The following is an 18,448-nucleotide window of genomic DNA, read 5'->3' on the forward strand; positions in this document are numbered from 1 at the left end:
TGCAATAAATCTGTGTGCTCCCATGCTGGCTTCATTTCAAAGACAAGGAGAGATAAGATGTGTGTTTTAAGCTGGCTACTCCAATGGAAAAACGTCTAACTCAGCCCTTTTTCTGGGATTCTGAGCTTAGCCGAAAATCAAAACTAGATGTGCTAACAAGAGTTTTCAGTTTAAATGATGTTCTGGGTAGGATCAGGCTAACATTTACCTTCAACCTTAGGGTACATTTTTCCATGTACAGTTTGTGAATGCACAGATAGTTGTGTTGGCTCTTTTGTAAGTTAAATAAGGCCAGCAAAAGACATCTTTGTTGAGCTCAGAATTAGATTATGAGCTGTTTTCTCAAAACCTAGAGGCTTTTAAATCAAAATTCCAGTCAGCGGATTTGTGTTTGCGTTTAACAATTAGTGACAGAACAGTTTTAGCATAACTTTAACGTGGATTTGAGACCTTCTAGGTGTGTATAACGCAAATATAAACCTAATAAATAACATAAATATATATAATAATAAATTTTATATAGTAGTTTGTGTTTGTGTGTGTGCTTATTATTCATTAATATTCCTTCGGCTTAGTCCCTTATTTATCAGGGGTCACCATAGCAGAATGAACCACCAACTTTTCCAGCATATGTTTTACACAGCGGATGTCCTTCCAGCTGCAACCCGGTACAGGGAAACACCCAAACACACACACCCACTCATACACTACAGCCAGTTTAGTTTATTCAATTCGCCTATAGCGCATGTCTTTGGGCTGTGGGGGAAACCTGAGCACCCGGATGAAACTCAATGGATGATTTGTTTCGCTATGAGAAAAATAAGGATTTAATGCGGATTTAATCTCAGTGAATTTAGCTTATTATCACAGTGGATTTAACTTCACTGTGATTGTATCACAAATCTATGTCATATATTTTTATATTTATTTTTTCAGAATTTTTTTAAAGATTATGTCTTGAGCATCTGATTTTTCCTCAGTGCTTTCATTTTCTCCATCTCACTCGCGGCAAGTTCAGGGAGGGAGTGTTTAAAAAGCAACCCATATATACATTGAAAACATACATTTAGATTTCAACGAAAATATCTTAATACTAAAAGGGAATCATAAGTTTGATCCTATCCATGTCGTAAGGAATGCCCTTAAATAATGGAGTTATAATGTCTGCAAGCGTCAGTGTGTATTGAGATTAAAATAAAATAAAAAATTTTAATTGAGATAAGAAATATTGTTAAAGCAACACTTGCTTTGTGAAATAACACTCGTCGTAGACGTCACGGGATGACTGATCGTCAAGGAACGTGTAGTCTGGCACATTTGTTACCCACGACAAGTCAAGATTTCATCAAGAAAAAAAAATCTGACTTTCGTAACCGACAATAAAAATCGTGTGATCTGGCGAGGGCTTTAGTGTTTAGCTATGTGTAAGTCTGAAATTTCATTCACAATGGTCTTAAAAAGTCCTAAATTTGACTTGATGAAACCTGTAGAAACCCTGCAAACAGGTTGGGGAAAAGTGAAGGGTGAGTTAATGATGACAGAATTGACAGATTTGGGTGAACTGTCCCTTTAAGTGACCAAATTTAGCTAAATAATCACTTAATGTTTGATTCAATAGAAGCAAAAAATCCATAAAGCATACATAAATCATTCACACATTTAGATGTAGATGAATATTCATTTAATACATGTTGCCATGGTAGAGTAATTTTGTTTCTCCAAGTGAGGGTAAACAGGAAGCTGGCCTCTTAACACTCTGATAATCTTCCTGTTTGAGTCATTATCCTCACACTCATGTGTGTGTTTTTGCTATTGTTACTCTGGCAGCAGGGCATCGCAAACACAGGGCACAGGTGTTTTAACGGTGGTGTGTGTGCGTGTGTGTGTGTGTGTGTGTGTGTGTGTGTATAAATCATTAACACCTCGACAAACCATGGCAACATAAATAACACTTCAGGAGGAGAGGAACCAGTGGTGTAGTCCTTGCTATACTCACGTATACTCAGTATACCTACAACTAAAACGATATAACTAAAGAAATCTGAGCGAAAGCACTTACTGAACAGCGCATCATCGATGACTTAGCGTGCTCAGGAGGGGTGACAAGCGTACTTCAGCCCTCTTCAAGGCAACTGTACATAGTGTTAGTACACCCTAAACCATGCCTGGGCCCAATTCAGAGCACTCACACTTCTCAAACGAACCGGGAAATGCGCCTGGGCATGGTTCAGATAGCATAGTGTGAGTGCACCCTTAATTAGCCACGCCTATTTATTTACATCTTGCGGTATACACAGAAAAAAGTACATTTATTACAATTGACAATTCATTCCGCAGTAACAACTGCCCAGCCCTGGTAAGCATGTTAAAATAAATTCAAATATCCACATAGTTTTCCTTTAATTGGTGTTTAAAAACAAACCATGAGTCAGAGATTATCCACGAAGTCTGACGAATCAGAAACAAACTTCTAGTAGGCAGCAGTGTTTGTTTAGAGTTTAGTGTTGTCTGACAGGATCTGCAAATACATGTATTGACTGTTAGAGTTTAAGCAAGGACTGAGTTGATTTTAACTTCATGATATTCCTGCACTCCCCAAGGTATTCTTCACTTATAACCATATAAAGACTTTCTACTGAATGAATTGTGCTGTGTTTACACTTGTTTTTTCCCCTCTCTTTAGTGCGCACCACATGTTTTAGCAATCAAAGCTTCTGAAACTTGAGGGGATGTGTGAAATTCAGAGCTCCACTGTTAACCGACACCTAGAGCAGCTGGGTCGTTCTGAGCGTTTGCGAACGGTAGTTAAAAGCTTTGGTGATTTGGCAGCATGACGCACTGTACTTAAGAGGGAGAATTTCCACACTAAGGCCCCGTTTACACTAGTATGTTTTAGTTTTAAAACTCCGTTTTAGAATGAAAACTATCTACGTCCACACTAGCTTTTCACCCAGCGTTTCAGAACAGCTCTGCTTCTGCACCACACCACTGAAAACGCACATCACGTGACCACATATACACACTCTGGCATGCGCTGCAGCATATCTACCCAGATGAGAGCTGTGCACGTTGGACTGTTCATCAAGGATCTACCGCTGGATCTAATCTCACTATATTTGATAAACGTGATGTTTAATTCATCTTGTCTCTATCTAACGACATATTCCCCGATTCTTTTGAATCTATTACTTGTTCTCAGGTAACGTGTTTTGGCTGAGCGCAAAGATAAGTTAATAATTAATGTAACCTTGTACATTCTGTATATTGACTGATTTTTTGCCTTTATTTGCTATTATGTATAAACTTATTGTACGTTATACTTTTATAATGGCCATTATTGATTATTAAAACTGATATTCAGCAAAAGAGAGGGAATGTTTCGTATTTTCAATGAAAATGAAAGGAGGCACTAATGTTAAAGTCTCTGTTTTGCTATAAATATGCATACAGGGAAGATGACGCACATATAAATATGTAGCTACATGACGCCTCAACATTTTTGGTGTCTATTAAGTTATTATCAAAATGATCAGCCTCGCCTCCGTTTTCAGATGTCTCAGTTTTCCCCCATCCACTCTGACACGGAGCAGCAGAGTTTTAAAACCAAAACGGCCTCTTCAGCGTTTCTAAAACACTCCGTTTTTGGCGCTAGAAAACTCCGGGATAGTGTGGACGGATGGCATAACCGTAGCAAAACTTATGCGTTTTAAAACTAAAACGTATTAGTGTAAACGGTGCCTAAAAAGCCAAATAAATTGGGGGAAGCACACTGATGCTTTAAGATTTTGACTAAAAAAGACTAAGAAAATGAGTTTTGTCATATACAGCGGGGGGAAATAAGTATTGAACACGTCACTGTTTTTCTCAGAAAACATGTTGATAGTAGGGCTGTGCGATTAATTGAAATTGAATCGTAATCGCGATTTGAAACATTGCGATTAGCTAATCGCAAGAAGTTGCGTTAAGAAATAAAAATGTTAAATAATTTTCTCCAAGAGCAAATGTGTGACTGCCGTCTGTGTGTGATAGTTTTACTAGCTTTATGAGCTCACTTTAGTTCTACCCAATCAGATAGTTTTGTATTATAGAACTTATTAATGAATGTTTATGAGTTTTACGTTTTAATATAGAAATTATTCATAAAATCACTTTGCCTTTCCAGTAATATTTATTTTCATATATATTGTAATAAAGGAGTTGTCCAACACTTATGTACCTTTTTTATGAGAACAATTGTCTACCTTCATTTCAGTTGTACCATAAAAGGCACAAAACACTATCATAAGAGGTCATTTCTGTAGCATATAAGGTACAACTTTTACAAAAGTACAAAACTGTTCCTTAAGGAACATTATTTGGACCACCGTGTACCTTTTTTTCTGAGAGTGTATGGAATAAGCATCTGTGGAAATTAAAAAACGGTATTCTGCAAGTCAAAGTTAATAGTGAGGCAACATTACACGTGTTCACATGCATCTGTTCTTTTACAGTCCTGTACTTCACTATTGTTGTTTTGGTTGTGAAGTACTCACACATTCTTCTAAAGTTAACATGTAATACACACAAGCTTCACATCACTGATACAAAATGTTCTTGTTTTTTGTTTACAAAGATAAAATAGCATTTATTCATTCATTTTCCTTTCGCTTAGTGCCTTATTTGTCAGGGGTCGCCACAGCGGAATGAACCGCCAATTGGATTGTGTGGAAAACCGGAGCACCCACACAAACATTGGGAAACATGCAAACTCCACACAGAAATGCCAACTGACCCAGCCGGGACTCAAACCAGCGACACCTTTTTGCTGAGGTGACAGTGCTAAACACTGAGCCACCATTCTGATGAGAAAATAGCAATATACTGTAATTTTAAAAACTTTCAAACCTTTTCGTTTTTGGGGAGGTTAAAACTGAAATAGAAGTGAGTTAAGGCACATTGTTGGCATGTTGCTATTTTGAGGAAACTAAAACAGATAGTAGATAGTTATTTTTTTTTTTATTTTAAAATATAGTTTTGGTAGAATCTGGTGAAGCATGCAATTTGTCTACTTACAAAGTCCACCATGTAAATAGTGAATACACCATGAATGCAAATCACTCTTATGGCTGGTTTTTACTTCTGCGTCGAGTGATCGGCATGTCCCGTGGCGCATGCCCTGCATTTAGTCGTGCATTTATACTTCTGCATGCTGTTTGTGTTGCTCTGCAGTAACACTTCTGAAACACTAGCTGGCAGTAGGTTTTTATGTTCCTCTGTGTCGAGTTTCTTCATGGGTGTTGTGTTTTTTCTGAACGCTACCTTAATGTAGCAAGTAGCTTAAACTCGCTCATTCAGAGGTGGGAACTGGCGGACATGCAGCAACTTTAATCATAAGGAATACACAAAACAAAAGTTTTTATCTGGAGCTCCTTCTCAGGACTGGACTTGAAAACAATCGCTCCATCAGGCTCACGGTTTTCAGCATCGCCCACGCTCGTCACCGATACCAAGCCGACCAATCACAGAGCTTGTGCAACAAGTCGTTGGGACGTGGTTTTTTTGAAAGGTGCACTTCAGCGTCGCCGCCAGCCACAGCGAGGGCTATGCAACCGCACGAAAGCTGCGCCGGACTATAAGTGTGCACATGACACAGAAGTATAAATCAGCTTTTAAAGGAAATGGGAGGTGAGACTCTGATTGGTTTAATGCACGTTAAGCTCCAAACACACCCATAACTCATTAAGAGAATACGGAAAACCCATGCGCTGGGTGCACAGACCATTTTTTCCATCCTTTAAGTAGCAAAAGTGGATTCAGACTTGCCCTACCTTGAACTTCCAATCAATGTATCTTGCATTCATTTTTAAAAGCAACGCTCACATCTCAGAATACAGCCAGCAGCCAATAGATTAAAACAAGCACTGCCCTATATTTTTATTTAATTATTTATTTATTGTTGGAAATCTGAAATCTTTACATGCACATCACAATACTAGGCCTGTCACGATAAGGAATGTTTGTTGTGCGATATATTGTTACATAAGTTGTTGTGATAAGCGATATTATTGTCATTTTGAGATCATTTTATGCTGATTATATAACAGCATAATTATGCAAATAGCCATAAACACTTTAAAGTACTTATCATACTTAAGCTTATTAAGAGCCTGTAATTTGATGTCAAAAAGGTAAATGTCCTATTATATATACTATTAAATGTTCAACTATAGTCGACGCCAATAGCCTAGTGATTAGTTCGTTGACATATAGCACCCAGGTGCTTGCGGCGACCTGAGTTCGATTCCCGGCACGAGGTCCTTTGCCTATCCTTGGCCTTTCTCTGCTTACCACACTTTCCTCTCTGTACAATCTCCACTGTCCTGTCAATAAAGGTGAAAACCCTTTAAAATATATATAAAAAAATAAAAATGTCCAACTATAGGTGAGGTAGAATGTAAATGTCATTGGAAAATGGCTTTAATGTTATTTGTGAAAGTGTAAATATATATATTGCAACAGCAAAACAGTTGATATATTGATTATTGTGACAGGCCTACACAATACCTAACACAACTGATCTGTGACGATTTGTTTCATTACAATCTTAATAACAACACTGCAATAAAGAAACAAGCTTAGGCCTGTTAATGCTAACCAGCTAATTATTAACTTCCTGATTAAAATGTTCACGTCCTTACTGATGTAAATGCTTTTCCTTTGTTTGTCTGTAGCTCATCAGTTTCATCATCCTGATCTGTTATGCCGCATCGATGTATGGAGGGTATTCAGCGGTCGCCATCTGCCAGATGGTCTTTGCCATCATCTTCTTCATTATCTTTATGATGGAGCTGGACAAACAGTTCCTGGTGGTGAACTGGCTCTGGAGTGTAAGCATAAACTCGCAGACACTGCATCATGGTGGTGAGTTTTACATGATCGATTTGCGCTCATATTTTCTCCGTTTGCCCCTTCAGGATCTGTTTCGTGCTATTATTGGTGCAGCACTTTATATAATCACCTCTCTGATCTGTGTGATCGGTGGAGCTGGAGATGGGGCTCGCATCGCTGGTGGGGTAAGATGAGACATCCAACATTCTGTCGCACACTGCAAAAGATGATGTAAATGATGAGGACGTTAAAGATCTCCATTTAGAACTTAATGAACTTTATTTATTCTAAACTCAAACCTTTTATCCAGTTTTGGTTTACTACTCCTCATGTACTGTAAATGCAGGTGCTCCTGCTGTCATAGCTGTGCTCTGTATGTTAAAACCTGTGTGAACTTGTTGCTCACCTTCTCGCAGGTGTTTGGTCTGCTGGCTGGGATCCTGTTTGCGTATGATTCCTACACTATCTACCTGGACATCAAGAGCGGCAGACAGCACACAGCTGCACCCACAGGTACCCGAACACTCGCGTTCATTTATTAAAACATAACACATGTACAGTTTAATCACTTTACAATGTCATTGCATTACTCATAAAATGACAAGCCGTGAAGTGTTGATCTGCTGCAGAAGTGTTTGCTTATGCCTCGTTTCCACTGACTGGTACGGTACGGTTCGGTACGGGTCACCTTTATCAGGCTTGTGTCTCCATTGCCAAATGGTACCAATGGTACCCTTTTGGTAGTCGTGGTGTTCGACAGAAAGTTGCAGTCGACGTCATTCTCGCTTGAAGTTCACATATCGTATGAGAAGCACTTCTTATCAGTGGTCTCAAACTCAGTTCCTGGAGGGCCGCAGCTCTGCACAGTAGTCTGCTTAGTAGTCTTGAACACCTTGATTAGTTGGATCAGCTGTGCTTGATTAGGGTTAGAGCAAAACTGTGCAGAGCTGCGGCCCTCCAGGAATCCAGTTTGAGACTTATGCTTTATATACATAAATATGTATAAATAAATGTTCATTACTGACCTTTCTATTAACAGGATTTATAGATTATAGCTGCAGACCAATAATAATGCGAAATAGCCTACTGTAATGTCTGTGATAATTATATAAGTATAAAATGAATAAAACATTTACTTACAGCTTACAGTATCTGAAATGTTACCAATTGTAAATAAAAACTACCCAAAACATACATTCCGGCCTTATTTGGATTCATAAATGATATGAAACATATTGACCGTATTCTTCAATGCGGAAGTGTGCTCGGTTTTGCGATTGTTTTAGAACTTTTGATTCAGCTGCCTATTGGAGAAATGACTAGGAATAATAAACGGCAAAAAACGGTCAAACTACTTACTCTACAAACAAGTGTTTGCATTACAATACAGACAAAGTAGTATAATAGAATAAGAAAATATCAGTTTGCAACACCAAGCAGCAAAACGAGCGGAAGTGAATGAGACCGGAAGTTTCGAGCCAAAATTATTCAAATAGCTGCGCCCACTCGTACGCAGAAAATAAGGTGAATACAGTCAGCACAAACCTCTCATCTTTGTTCATCACCAGCACATGTAATGTTAACATCTTTAAATTTCCTCATTCCGAGTTCATAATACTTTAAAAGGTGATGATAATAGTTAAACACGGCAGCTTGTTTATGTTTTAGGTTGCTGAAAGAATCATTTGCTCCTTTGTTTTCTCAGGCTTCTCTTTTGTATTTTTACACTTCACTCTAGTGTTTGGAAAGGGTACCCAGAAAGTGGTATGATACGGTACGGTTAGATTTTTTTGTTCCTTTTGACAGGAAACAGGCATAAAATCGTACCGACTTGTACTGTACCACTCAGTGGAAACGGGCCAAAAGTGATTTCCCTGTGGATGAATTATGTCAGTTTAGGGTTGCGCTGTATTGGGAAATTGGAATTGCAATCATCTGAAAATCATAAATTGTTCTAGAATGAGTAGGTTTATTGTATGCTGCAAAATATATATGTAACACGGGGAGTGACAGAGACAACTGAGGTTTAGGATCCACGTGCAGGTTTATTCAAACTCAGGGAGGCAATGGTCAACACAGGTGCAAACAGATGTATGAAGGCAGGCCAGAATCGTAATCAAACACAGGCGAGAGGTCGGAAGGCAGGCGGCAGACAAGGATAACTAGGTAAACAAGGCTAGGGTAAACACACGGAGAAACAAGACTAAGGAAACGCGTTGTAATGTCACTTTACAGTAAAACAAGACTCAGCAATGGAAGTGAGAGTGTGTGTAATCAGTCTCTGACAATCCTCAGCTGGTGCAAATGTAATCAGTCAAAACGAGGAAGCATGTGTGTTTGTGAACGGAGTGCATGTATGAAAATGTAGGCCAAGAATGGCGGATTTGTAGTCCATAGGTTATTGTAAGGGGGAGTGCTTACCAGCGACCTCTGGTGGTTAGAGATCGCTGGTAATCATGATAATATATAAAAACACATGAGCCGGGGTCATTTGAGGAAAATATGAGCGTACAGAACATACACTATGACAAGAAATAACACAAGTAAAGTAAAGAAGAAAAATAAAACACACTTCCTCTAACATTTTTTCACTGTCTTGTATAAAATAATAACAATAACTGTAATATAAAGGCCAGAATTAACAGCAGTATTTCTATCATATTAAATCTCCCTATTTTGACATTTTATTCTTTAATGCAGTGAAATTGTTATTACAACATTATTATTTTTAAAGGGTTAGGTCACCCAAAAATGATGCTATTAATTACTCACCGTCATGTCATTCCAATGCCCTGAAATGTTCGTTTATCTTCAGAACACAAATTAAGGGATTTTATATTAAAGAGCTCCCTCATCCTCCACACACTACAAGACTCATGAGAAATTAAAAGTTTGTTTTTGTTTTTTTGTGCAAACAAAAATATTCTCGTACTTTTGTAACATTATGATTGAACCACTGAAGACACGTGAACTGTTTTAAGGATGTTTTTGGTGCCTTGTATGAGCTTTGAAAGTCTTAAGATTCTTGTTGTCTCTCAGAGAGCTCCTGGATTTCATCTAAACTATCATAAAAATGACACGAGAGTGAGTAAATAATGACAAGGTTTTCATTTTCAAACTAATCCTTTAATTATATAACTTAATTATGAATGTTCAGTATATGCTGGAGTGAAAATATGACTTTCGTTAAACTCAAAATGTTGTGTTTAATTATTAAAAAAGCTTATTACTACTTTATTAAGAAGGGTGATATGTGAATGACTTGATTTAAAATAATTTAATTAAATGTTTATTTGATAGCTTTCCTGATTTCTTTTTATTTAGTTGAATTGCAATGGATTGCTTTTCCTTAAAGGGACAGTTCACCCTAAAATTAAAAAGTCATCATTTACTCACCCATTACTTGCTCCAAATCTTTATGAGAAGATAGACTCACTATTAGAAACCTGTAACCATTGACTTCCATAGTATTTGTTTGTCCTACTATGGAAGTTAATGGTTACAGGTTTTCAGCTTTCTTCAAAATATCTTCTTTTGTGTTCAACAGTAGAAAGAAGCTCATAAAGGTGAGGGTGAGTAAACAGTGAGTGTGTTTTTTTGAGTGAATTATCCCTTTAAGTAGGCAAATGTCATCAGGATGTCCTTTAAAAACCTTCATTAGTTGCTCATGTGTCTTTGTTTAATGTTGAGTCTAAGCTTACTGTGATATTCAACATACAGAAGCCTGCCTTACTGTAACATTCATGGTTCAGTACAAATCCAAACAGGCTTGGGCAATCATAGAGTACAAAAGCATGTGTACAGTACTGCGCTCACTTTACACTGCTTTTGTTGTTTGAGGAAAATACATCTGAAATATGCTGGCAAGTCAACAACAGCGCGTTATTTTGGAAGACTAAGGAGATGTATTGTTACTTAAGTTACTTTAACAATGTGGTCCTAATGTTTTATGCATTGTCATAAGACGGAATGAAGATGTTTAAAGAGGTATAGCCAACCTAAAAATGAAAATGGATGAAAATGAAATTATTATTTACTCTGCCTAATGTTGATTCAGTCTATTATGACCAGATCATACAGACAGGACAGTTATTGTAAAGCGTTTAATAATCTTTGAGAATATATGCCTAATATATGCACTTGCCTCATACACAGTGCAGCTAAATAGGCTTGTCAGGTCACCTTTTAGTGAGCAATCCCTTTATAGACACACACACACACACACATACACACACACATATTGTTTACAAATTTACAGGTGAGACAAATGCAGGAAACGATAACAGCATCTACACAACAACTAGTTAACGACGAAGTCAGTCGTGTATCAGAAATGCTTGTCTGTTCTGTACAAAGAAAATCATCAAGAAAGAGTCTTGGATTATTTGTGTTGCCAGATATTTGTAAGTGAACAGAACAATCCAGTAACACAAATAAGAGTCAAATATTGTACTGCCTATTTTAATATCTCAAACTTTGTCACTCTTGGAGCCAAATCCAATATTAAAGTGGACATGGCAACACTTAAAGGGGTTGTTCAGCAAAACAAATGAATATTTACTCACTATTTACTCTCCCTCAAGTGGTTACAAATAGGACTGCACGATGTTTCAGCATCTATATCGCAACGTGCACATCTGCAATAGTCATATCGCAGGATTTGTAATGTTGAGTTGGGACTGTATAACTATATTATTATTATTATTATTATTATTATTATTATATTTAAATTATATAGCCACAGTTCCAAAAACATGACATTTGTGTAGTTACTGCAGAGTTTAACCGTAATAGAATACAAGTTTATCATTTGCACAGGTTGTTAAGCTAAGAGCATTCAGTCACAATATTTCATAGAAAATAATTTTATTGAACTGTTTCAACAGTAAAGTCTTTGCAGTGTTTAAGTTTCAATTTCTATACCTGAATCCGATTTGAGTAGAGCCTGTAAACCATAAAGCACTGTTTATTTCACTCTTTGCATATTACATTTCATGCATGATTTGTTTCCATACAAAATCATGCCACTTGACTGAAAATTAAGACATTGTTTTCAAATAGGGCTGTTCATTCATCTGGTGAACTTGTATTTATATCGCAATATATCTGAGAAATACAAAATATCACAATGTCTGATTTTTCTAATATCGTGCAGTCCTAGTTGCAAACCTTCACGAGTTTCTTTCCTCTGTTGAACACTAAAGAAGATATTTTGATGAAAGCTGAAAACCTGTAACCATTGACTTCCATAGTAGGAACAAGCAAATACTATGGAAGTCAATGGTTATAGCTTTTCAGCTTTCTTCAAAATACCTTCTTTATTGTTCAACATGAGAAAGGAAGTGTTAAAAGGTGAGAAGCAATTGCTAAAAAATATGAAATATTGTCCCTTTAATACCTTTTTATGTACACTAACAGGCCACTTTATTAGGTACACCTGTCCAACTGCTCGTTAACGCAAATTTCTAATCAGCCAATCACATGGCAGCAACTTAATGTATTTAGGCATGTAGACATGGGCAAGACGATCTGCTGCAGTTCAAACCGAGCATCAGAATGGGGAAGAACGGTGATTTACGTGACTTTGAATGTGGCATGATTGTTGCTGCCAGACTGGTCTGAGTATTTCAGAAACTGCTGATCTACTGGGATTTCACGCACAACCATCACTATGGTTTACAGAGAATGGTCTGAAAAAGAGAAAACATCCAGTGAGCGACAGTTCTGTGGGGACAAATGCCTTGTTTACAATATATATAAATCAAATGCCTTGTTTATGTATGCAAATGCATTGTTTATATATATACTATATATATATGGAAGGTAAATCCTGCCAATTTTAAATAAATCAAATAAACATTTGAAATGAAAATGAAAATCAGATTAACAATTTCATTTTAAAACACTGTTCGCAAAATATCTGCCAAAATTGAAATCGAAATGAAATTATTTAATTTTCATTTTCATTTTCACTTTGACAACACATCGTCCCTGTCAAATTGATAATTAAATTAATAATTGATAATTTTATTTTTCAGTTTGGCTTTTCATTTTAATATTGGCAGTCTTGACGCGGAAATGCAGTGAAAATTAATTCTTAAATTGGAAACTTTATTTTAATTATCAATTTGACAGGGACGATGTGTTGTCAAAGTGAAAATGAAAATGAAAATTAAATAATTTCATTTCGATTTCAATTTTGGCAGATATTTTGCGAACAGTGTTTTAAAATGAAATTGTTAATCTGATTTTCATTTTCATTTCAAATGTTTATTTGATTTATTTAAAATTGGCAGGATTTACCTTCCATATATATATAAATCACTTTTGTAAATTGAATTTAATTCAGACACAATTGTGTTTTTTAAATAAAAGTCCTTTTTTTTCTTTGTGAACCTTTTAAAAAATTCCAAGATTGTTGAAATGGTCTTTCACTGAAAGGACAGACAACATGAGCTATTTAGAAGATAAACTACATTTCTGGAGAGTTTGGAATGACATGAGAGTGAGGAAAGGATGTCAGAATTGTCCTTTTTTATATAAACCATCCCTTTAAACCTTGTGTATTGTTCAAATTGACTACCCTTTCGTTATGTTGGGGGCTGTTTTTGCCTCATTGACTTCCATTATAAGCACATTTTTTGATTGCAAAGCCTTGACACCATATAATGATGCATTCTTAATTGTTGTTGGTTTTTCCTATTGGGAAGAGGTCAAATGTTTAGTTTTTACTGTTGATCATCAGTTGGCACCATTAACCCTTTAGGTAGGCCTGTGCAAACAAGTTTCTGGAGTTTCCTATTTCTCAGATATATTAAGGAAAGTATGCAAAGGTCTCACACACACATACTATATACTCCATAAAAAAGCCATAAGCTAAGCTTTATTTGCACTGCAAATGATAATCAACATTAAAAATTACTAATTGCAGCTCTTCTTAACAGGGAAAACCACCAACAATAAAGTAAAGAACATGTAATAATATGGTGTCAAGGCCTTGCGATCAGAAAATGTGATTATAATGGAAATCAATGGAGCAAAAACAGCCCCAAACATAACAAAAGGGTAGTCAGTTTGAGTGTATTGTTGAATTTTTGAAAACTTTCAAAGCATTTTCCCAAAATATGCGTCAAACTAAGATTTGTCACCAAAAATCATTCCATTTGCTGAAACACAGAGAAAGTTGTGGCCAATTAAAGACTCAAAATCACCTCAGAGTGGCTGAAAACATCCCCAAAAGCACACAAGGGATAAACCTGTGGGAGTGTCTCCTGATTTTAACAGCACATGTTGTGACTCTCTTTGAACAGGTCGCTGAAGGCCGTCTCCTGGAGTTTTACAGCTGACATTTGGTGTTTGAGCCAAACACTTTTTCACTGGTCTCTCACCTAAAACTATGCCGCTTAACATGCCCACTCTTCGTGTCCTGTAACCATAACAGCTTAACTCAACTAACTATTCCCTGGTGATTTATTTGGCGTCTCCCTTTTTCTTTTCTCTCCCTTGTTTTATTTTAAACAGATGACACAGTTTGAAAACTGCTTGCCTCACTACAACATTAACAGCAACCAAAACATGGAGATCGAGTCTAAAAAAGGCAAAAGGAGAGAATTCCTGAGAGTTATCGCGAAGTTACCATGACAGATGAAGACTGGAGGAATGCAAAAGGGATCTCACACACACACACACACACAGAGATGCATACATACAAAAGAAGCTAAATGGACTGAACTGCAAGACTGATGAGAAGAAGAAACAGCCATTTATGAAGGAACTGAAAGCTGTTGGCATCCAAAGAGTCATCGCTGTCATCTTGCTCTAGCACAAAATCTTCAGCTTGTTTGGTTACAAAAGGGCTTAAAGGGAAAGTTTACCCAAAAATGACATTTCTGTCATCATTCATACACCCTTTATGACGCAAAAGAAGATATTCTGAAGAATGCTGGAAACCTGTAACCATTGACTTTCATAATATTTTATTTACCTAGAAGTCAATGGTTACCAGTTTTCAGAAAAAAAAGACGGTTCTGTCTTCATTCACACACCCTTTATGACTGTTACTTTTGTTAAACGCAAAAGAAAATATTTTGAAGAATGCTGAAAAACCTGTAACATTGACTTTCATGGTATTTGATTTACCTACTATGCAAGTCAATGGTTACTGGTTTTCAGAAAAATGACAGTTCTGTCATCATTCACACACTCTTTATGACTTTCTTACTTTTGTTGAACGCAAAAGAATATATTTTGAAAAATGCTGAAAACCTGTAACCATTGACTTTCATTGTATTTGTTTTTCCTACAATAAAAGTCAATGGTTACCGGTTTCCAGAAAAAAAAAGACATTTCTGTCATTATTTACACACCCTTTATGACTTTCTCTCTTTTGTTGAATGCAAAAGAAGATATTTTGAAGAATGTTGGAAACCATTGCCTTCATAAAAAGAAAATAGAAATCATAAAGGGTGTGTAAATGATCACAGAGTTGTCTTTTTTTCTTGAAACCGGTAACCATTGACTTTCATAGTATTTGATTTACCTACTATGGAAGTCAATGGTTACCGGTTATTAAGAAAAATTACTATTCTGTCATCATTTACACACCCTTTATGACTTTCTTTCTTATGTTGAACGCAAAAGAAGATATTTTGAAGAATGTTAGAATCCTGAAAATATTGAATTTCATAGTATTTGTTTTTCCTAATATAGAAGTCAATGGTTACCGGTTTCCAGCTTTTTTCAAAACATCTACTTTTGTAATTAATAGAAGAAAAAACTCATAAAGGTTTGGAAAAACTTGAGGGAGAGTAAATGTTGAGTCAGTTTTCATTTTTGGGTGAACTATCTCTTTGAAAAATGCACAACTATTTCAAAATAACTTGTCCTTCCATTTGTTTTATTACATTTTAAACAGTTATATTATTAGTAGTAGTAGTGGTTCGTGTTAAAAAACCTTGATTTAATTCAGTCTGGTGCTGTTTTTCTGATAAGTTTGCTTAAATTGGTGTTGGTGTAAAATGTCACCGCAGCTCGTAACTGTAACTAAATTGACTACATTTGAATTAATTTTGATTGTTCTTGATGATTGTGCCTAAAACAAAGCAGTTCCATGTGGATTTATCGATTTCAGACAGGATTAGAGATAAACAGTTAAACATTCAGGTAAAACAATTTCAATGACATTTCAGTTTCATTTCTTCCAAGATGGTATGAATTTGTACTAACAATAAGTACAATATGTTCATCATTCTCACATGTGACCTCAATGGATGCTTATTTTCTTGATGCCATAAGGGTTTTTTTATTGTATGATAAACCAAGTCATTGAATAGACATCGTCCTTATAGTACTAAAATAGCACAGACACCTTGTCAATGATTTCCCAAGGAAATACTAGGAATAATAATATTAAAAAAGTTAACTCCAGAGATGATTTTAATGTGCCTTAAAGAGATTGTTCTGGAATATTTGGACTGACAAAACTGGGTTTTCTTCTCACACACAAAGCATCTTTTCAGGAGGAAAAGCATCTGATTTTTACAGAAGGTGTCATTTTATTGTCAGAAAGTCAAAAAATATAATGGTAAATCACAATAATCTGACCTGTTGTTGGTTATACAAGTCTTTGAAACTTGTTATAACATATAATTAGATGAAACCATTTATAAATTATACTGTGTTTTCCAGTTGGTCAAGACTGCCTGTTTTTTTAATGAGCATTTGTTCTTATATATTTGTTAGATGGTCAGAAATGCCATCAATTCAGAAAAAAACTTAACTCAGGATGTTCTGCTCTTTTAAAAACACATTTTCAGATAAATTGTGCATATTTTTGTTTGTAGAAGCATGTTGAAGTAATTCTTGTCTCTGTCTAATTGGTGTTTCTGATATTTGGAGTTTCGATAACGTTTAATAAAAGGCTGTTATTACTTGTTCACTTTGTCTCTCTGTGCGTGTGCGACTGTGTGTTTGTGTTAAATGAAGACAGCAAATGCAACAGCGCCACCTGCTGGATTGTTAGGGATGGTTCGGCTGACAATAACGTGCCGTTTAAATGGACGCGAGTTCATTCATTTTCCTTCGGCTTAGTCTCACAGCAGAATGAACCGCCAACTTATCCAGCATATAATTTACACAGCAGATGCCCTTCCAGCTGCAACCCAGTACTGGGAAACACCCACACATACACTACAGCCAATTTCATTCATTCATTGTCCTTCGACTTAGTGCCTTATTCATCAGGGATCACCACAGCGGAATGAACCGCCAACTATTCAAGTATATGTTTTACACAGCGGATGTCCTTTCAGCAGCAACCCAGTACTGACAAATACCAATACACTCTCATTCACACACAGAAACTACAGCCAATAATTGGCAGCCAATTTAGTTTATTCAATTCACCTGTAGCGCATTTGTTTGGACTGTGGGGGAAACCGGAGCACGAACCAGCGACCTTCTTTCTGTACGGCGATAGTGCTAACCACTGAGGTACCTAGTTTTTTTATATAAAATATTTGTATATGTAATTAAAACATTTTAAAATGAATTATCTATATCTGAATGCCAGCATCTTGGAGATCAAATCCATGTGATGTGAATATGTGTCACTAGATGGCAGCATTTACTTTGAATATTTGATTGAATATTGTGAAATTGGCATCCGTGTTTTTCGGTTTGGTAGGGAAAAAATAAATAAACTACACGTGTGTGTGTGTGTGTTTGTTTGTGTGTGTGTGTGTGTGTGTGTGTGTGTCCTCTTTAAAATTTGGCTTTTAAATAAAGTTAAATAAGTGCATTTTAAAATACTCCACAAAATTTACCTTTGCAAAGTAGCGTTATCTAAATTCAAAAGTGTACACCAAAATGCTATTTATTTTTATTAGAAATGGACACTGAATAATCTCTAATGCAAATTAATAAAAAACAACTGTATTTTTCTGGTGATAATCCCCCGCTGTAATCGTTGACTGTATCCCATTGTTTTCATAAAAATGTTCTAATTTATTTTATCTATTTTATTTTCAATTTTATAATAATTCACATATAGTCATAAAATAATGTAACTATTGCTATTGTTTAGTATGTATGTATGTATGTATGTATGTATGTATGTATGTATGTATGTATGTATGTATGTATATATATATATATATATATATATATATATATATATATATATATATATATATATATACACACACATACATACATACATACATACATACATACATACATACATACATACATACAGTTGTTTATCTGTAATGTTAAAAATAATAAATAGTCAAGTATTTTATAACAATTTACATAATAGGATAATAAATAAATCAAATAAAGTCAATTTAGCCTACTATAAACTAAATGCCACATTTAATGTACGCATCAGTAACAGTAAAAAGTCATGATTGTAAACTTTAAACACCGATGGATGGATGGATGAATTGATAGACATACTAGATAGATAGATAGATAGATAGATAGATAGATAGATAGATAGATAGATAGATAGATAGATAGATAGATAGATAGATAGATAGATAGATAGATAGATAGATAGATAGATAGATAGATAGATAGA

General features: G+C 35.7%; 1 protein-coding gene across 2 annotated transcripts in view; it reads left to right on the plus strand.

Moving 5' to 3' along the window:
* plp2b (proteolipid protein 2b) overlaps window positions 1-16,804 on the plus strand; it is a 37,750-nt gene extending 20,946 nt beyond the window's left edge. Inside the window, exons 2-5 of one of the 2 annotated variants that reach the window (XM_056463066.1) lie at window positions 6,711-6,866; window positions 6,954-7,052; window positions 7,284-7,380; window positions 14,178-16,804. In XM_056463066.1, the coding sequence (XP_056319041.1) occupies window positions 6,711-6,866; window positions 6,954-7,052; window positions 7,284-7,380; window positions 14,178-14,185 (360 nt within the window). In that variant the 3' untranslated portion in view covers window positions 14,186-16,804. The remainder of the gene's footprint in view (window positions 1-6,710; window positions 6,867-6,953; window positions 7,053-7,283; window positions 7,381-14,177) is intronic. The other variant, XM_056463064.1, reaches the window with a different exon arrangement.
* The last annotated feature ends 1,644 nt before the right edge of the window (window positions 16,805-18,448 follow it).

The sequence above is a fragment of the Danio aesculapii genome, chromosome 8 (genome assembly GCF_903798145.1).
Source record: "Danio aesculapii chromosome 8, fDanAes4.1, whole genome shotgun sequence".
Classification (NCBI taxonomy): Eukaryota; Metazoa; Chordata; class Actinopteri; order Cypriniformes; family Danionidae; genus Danio; species Danio aesculapii.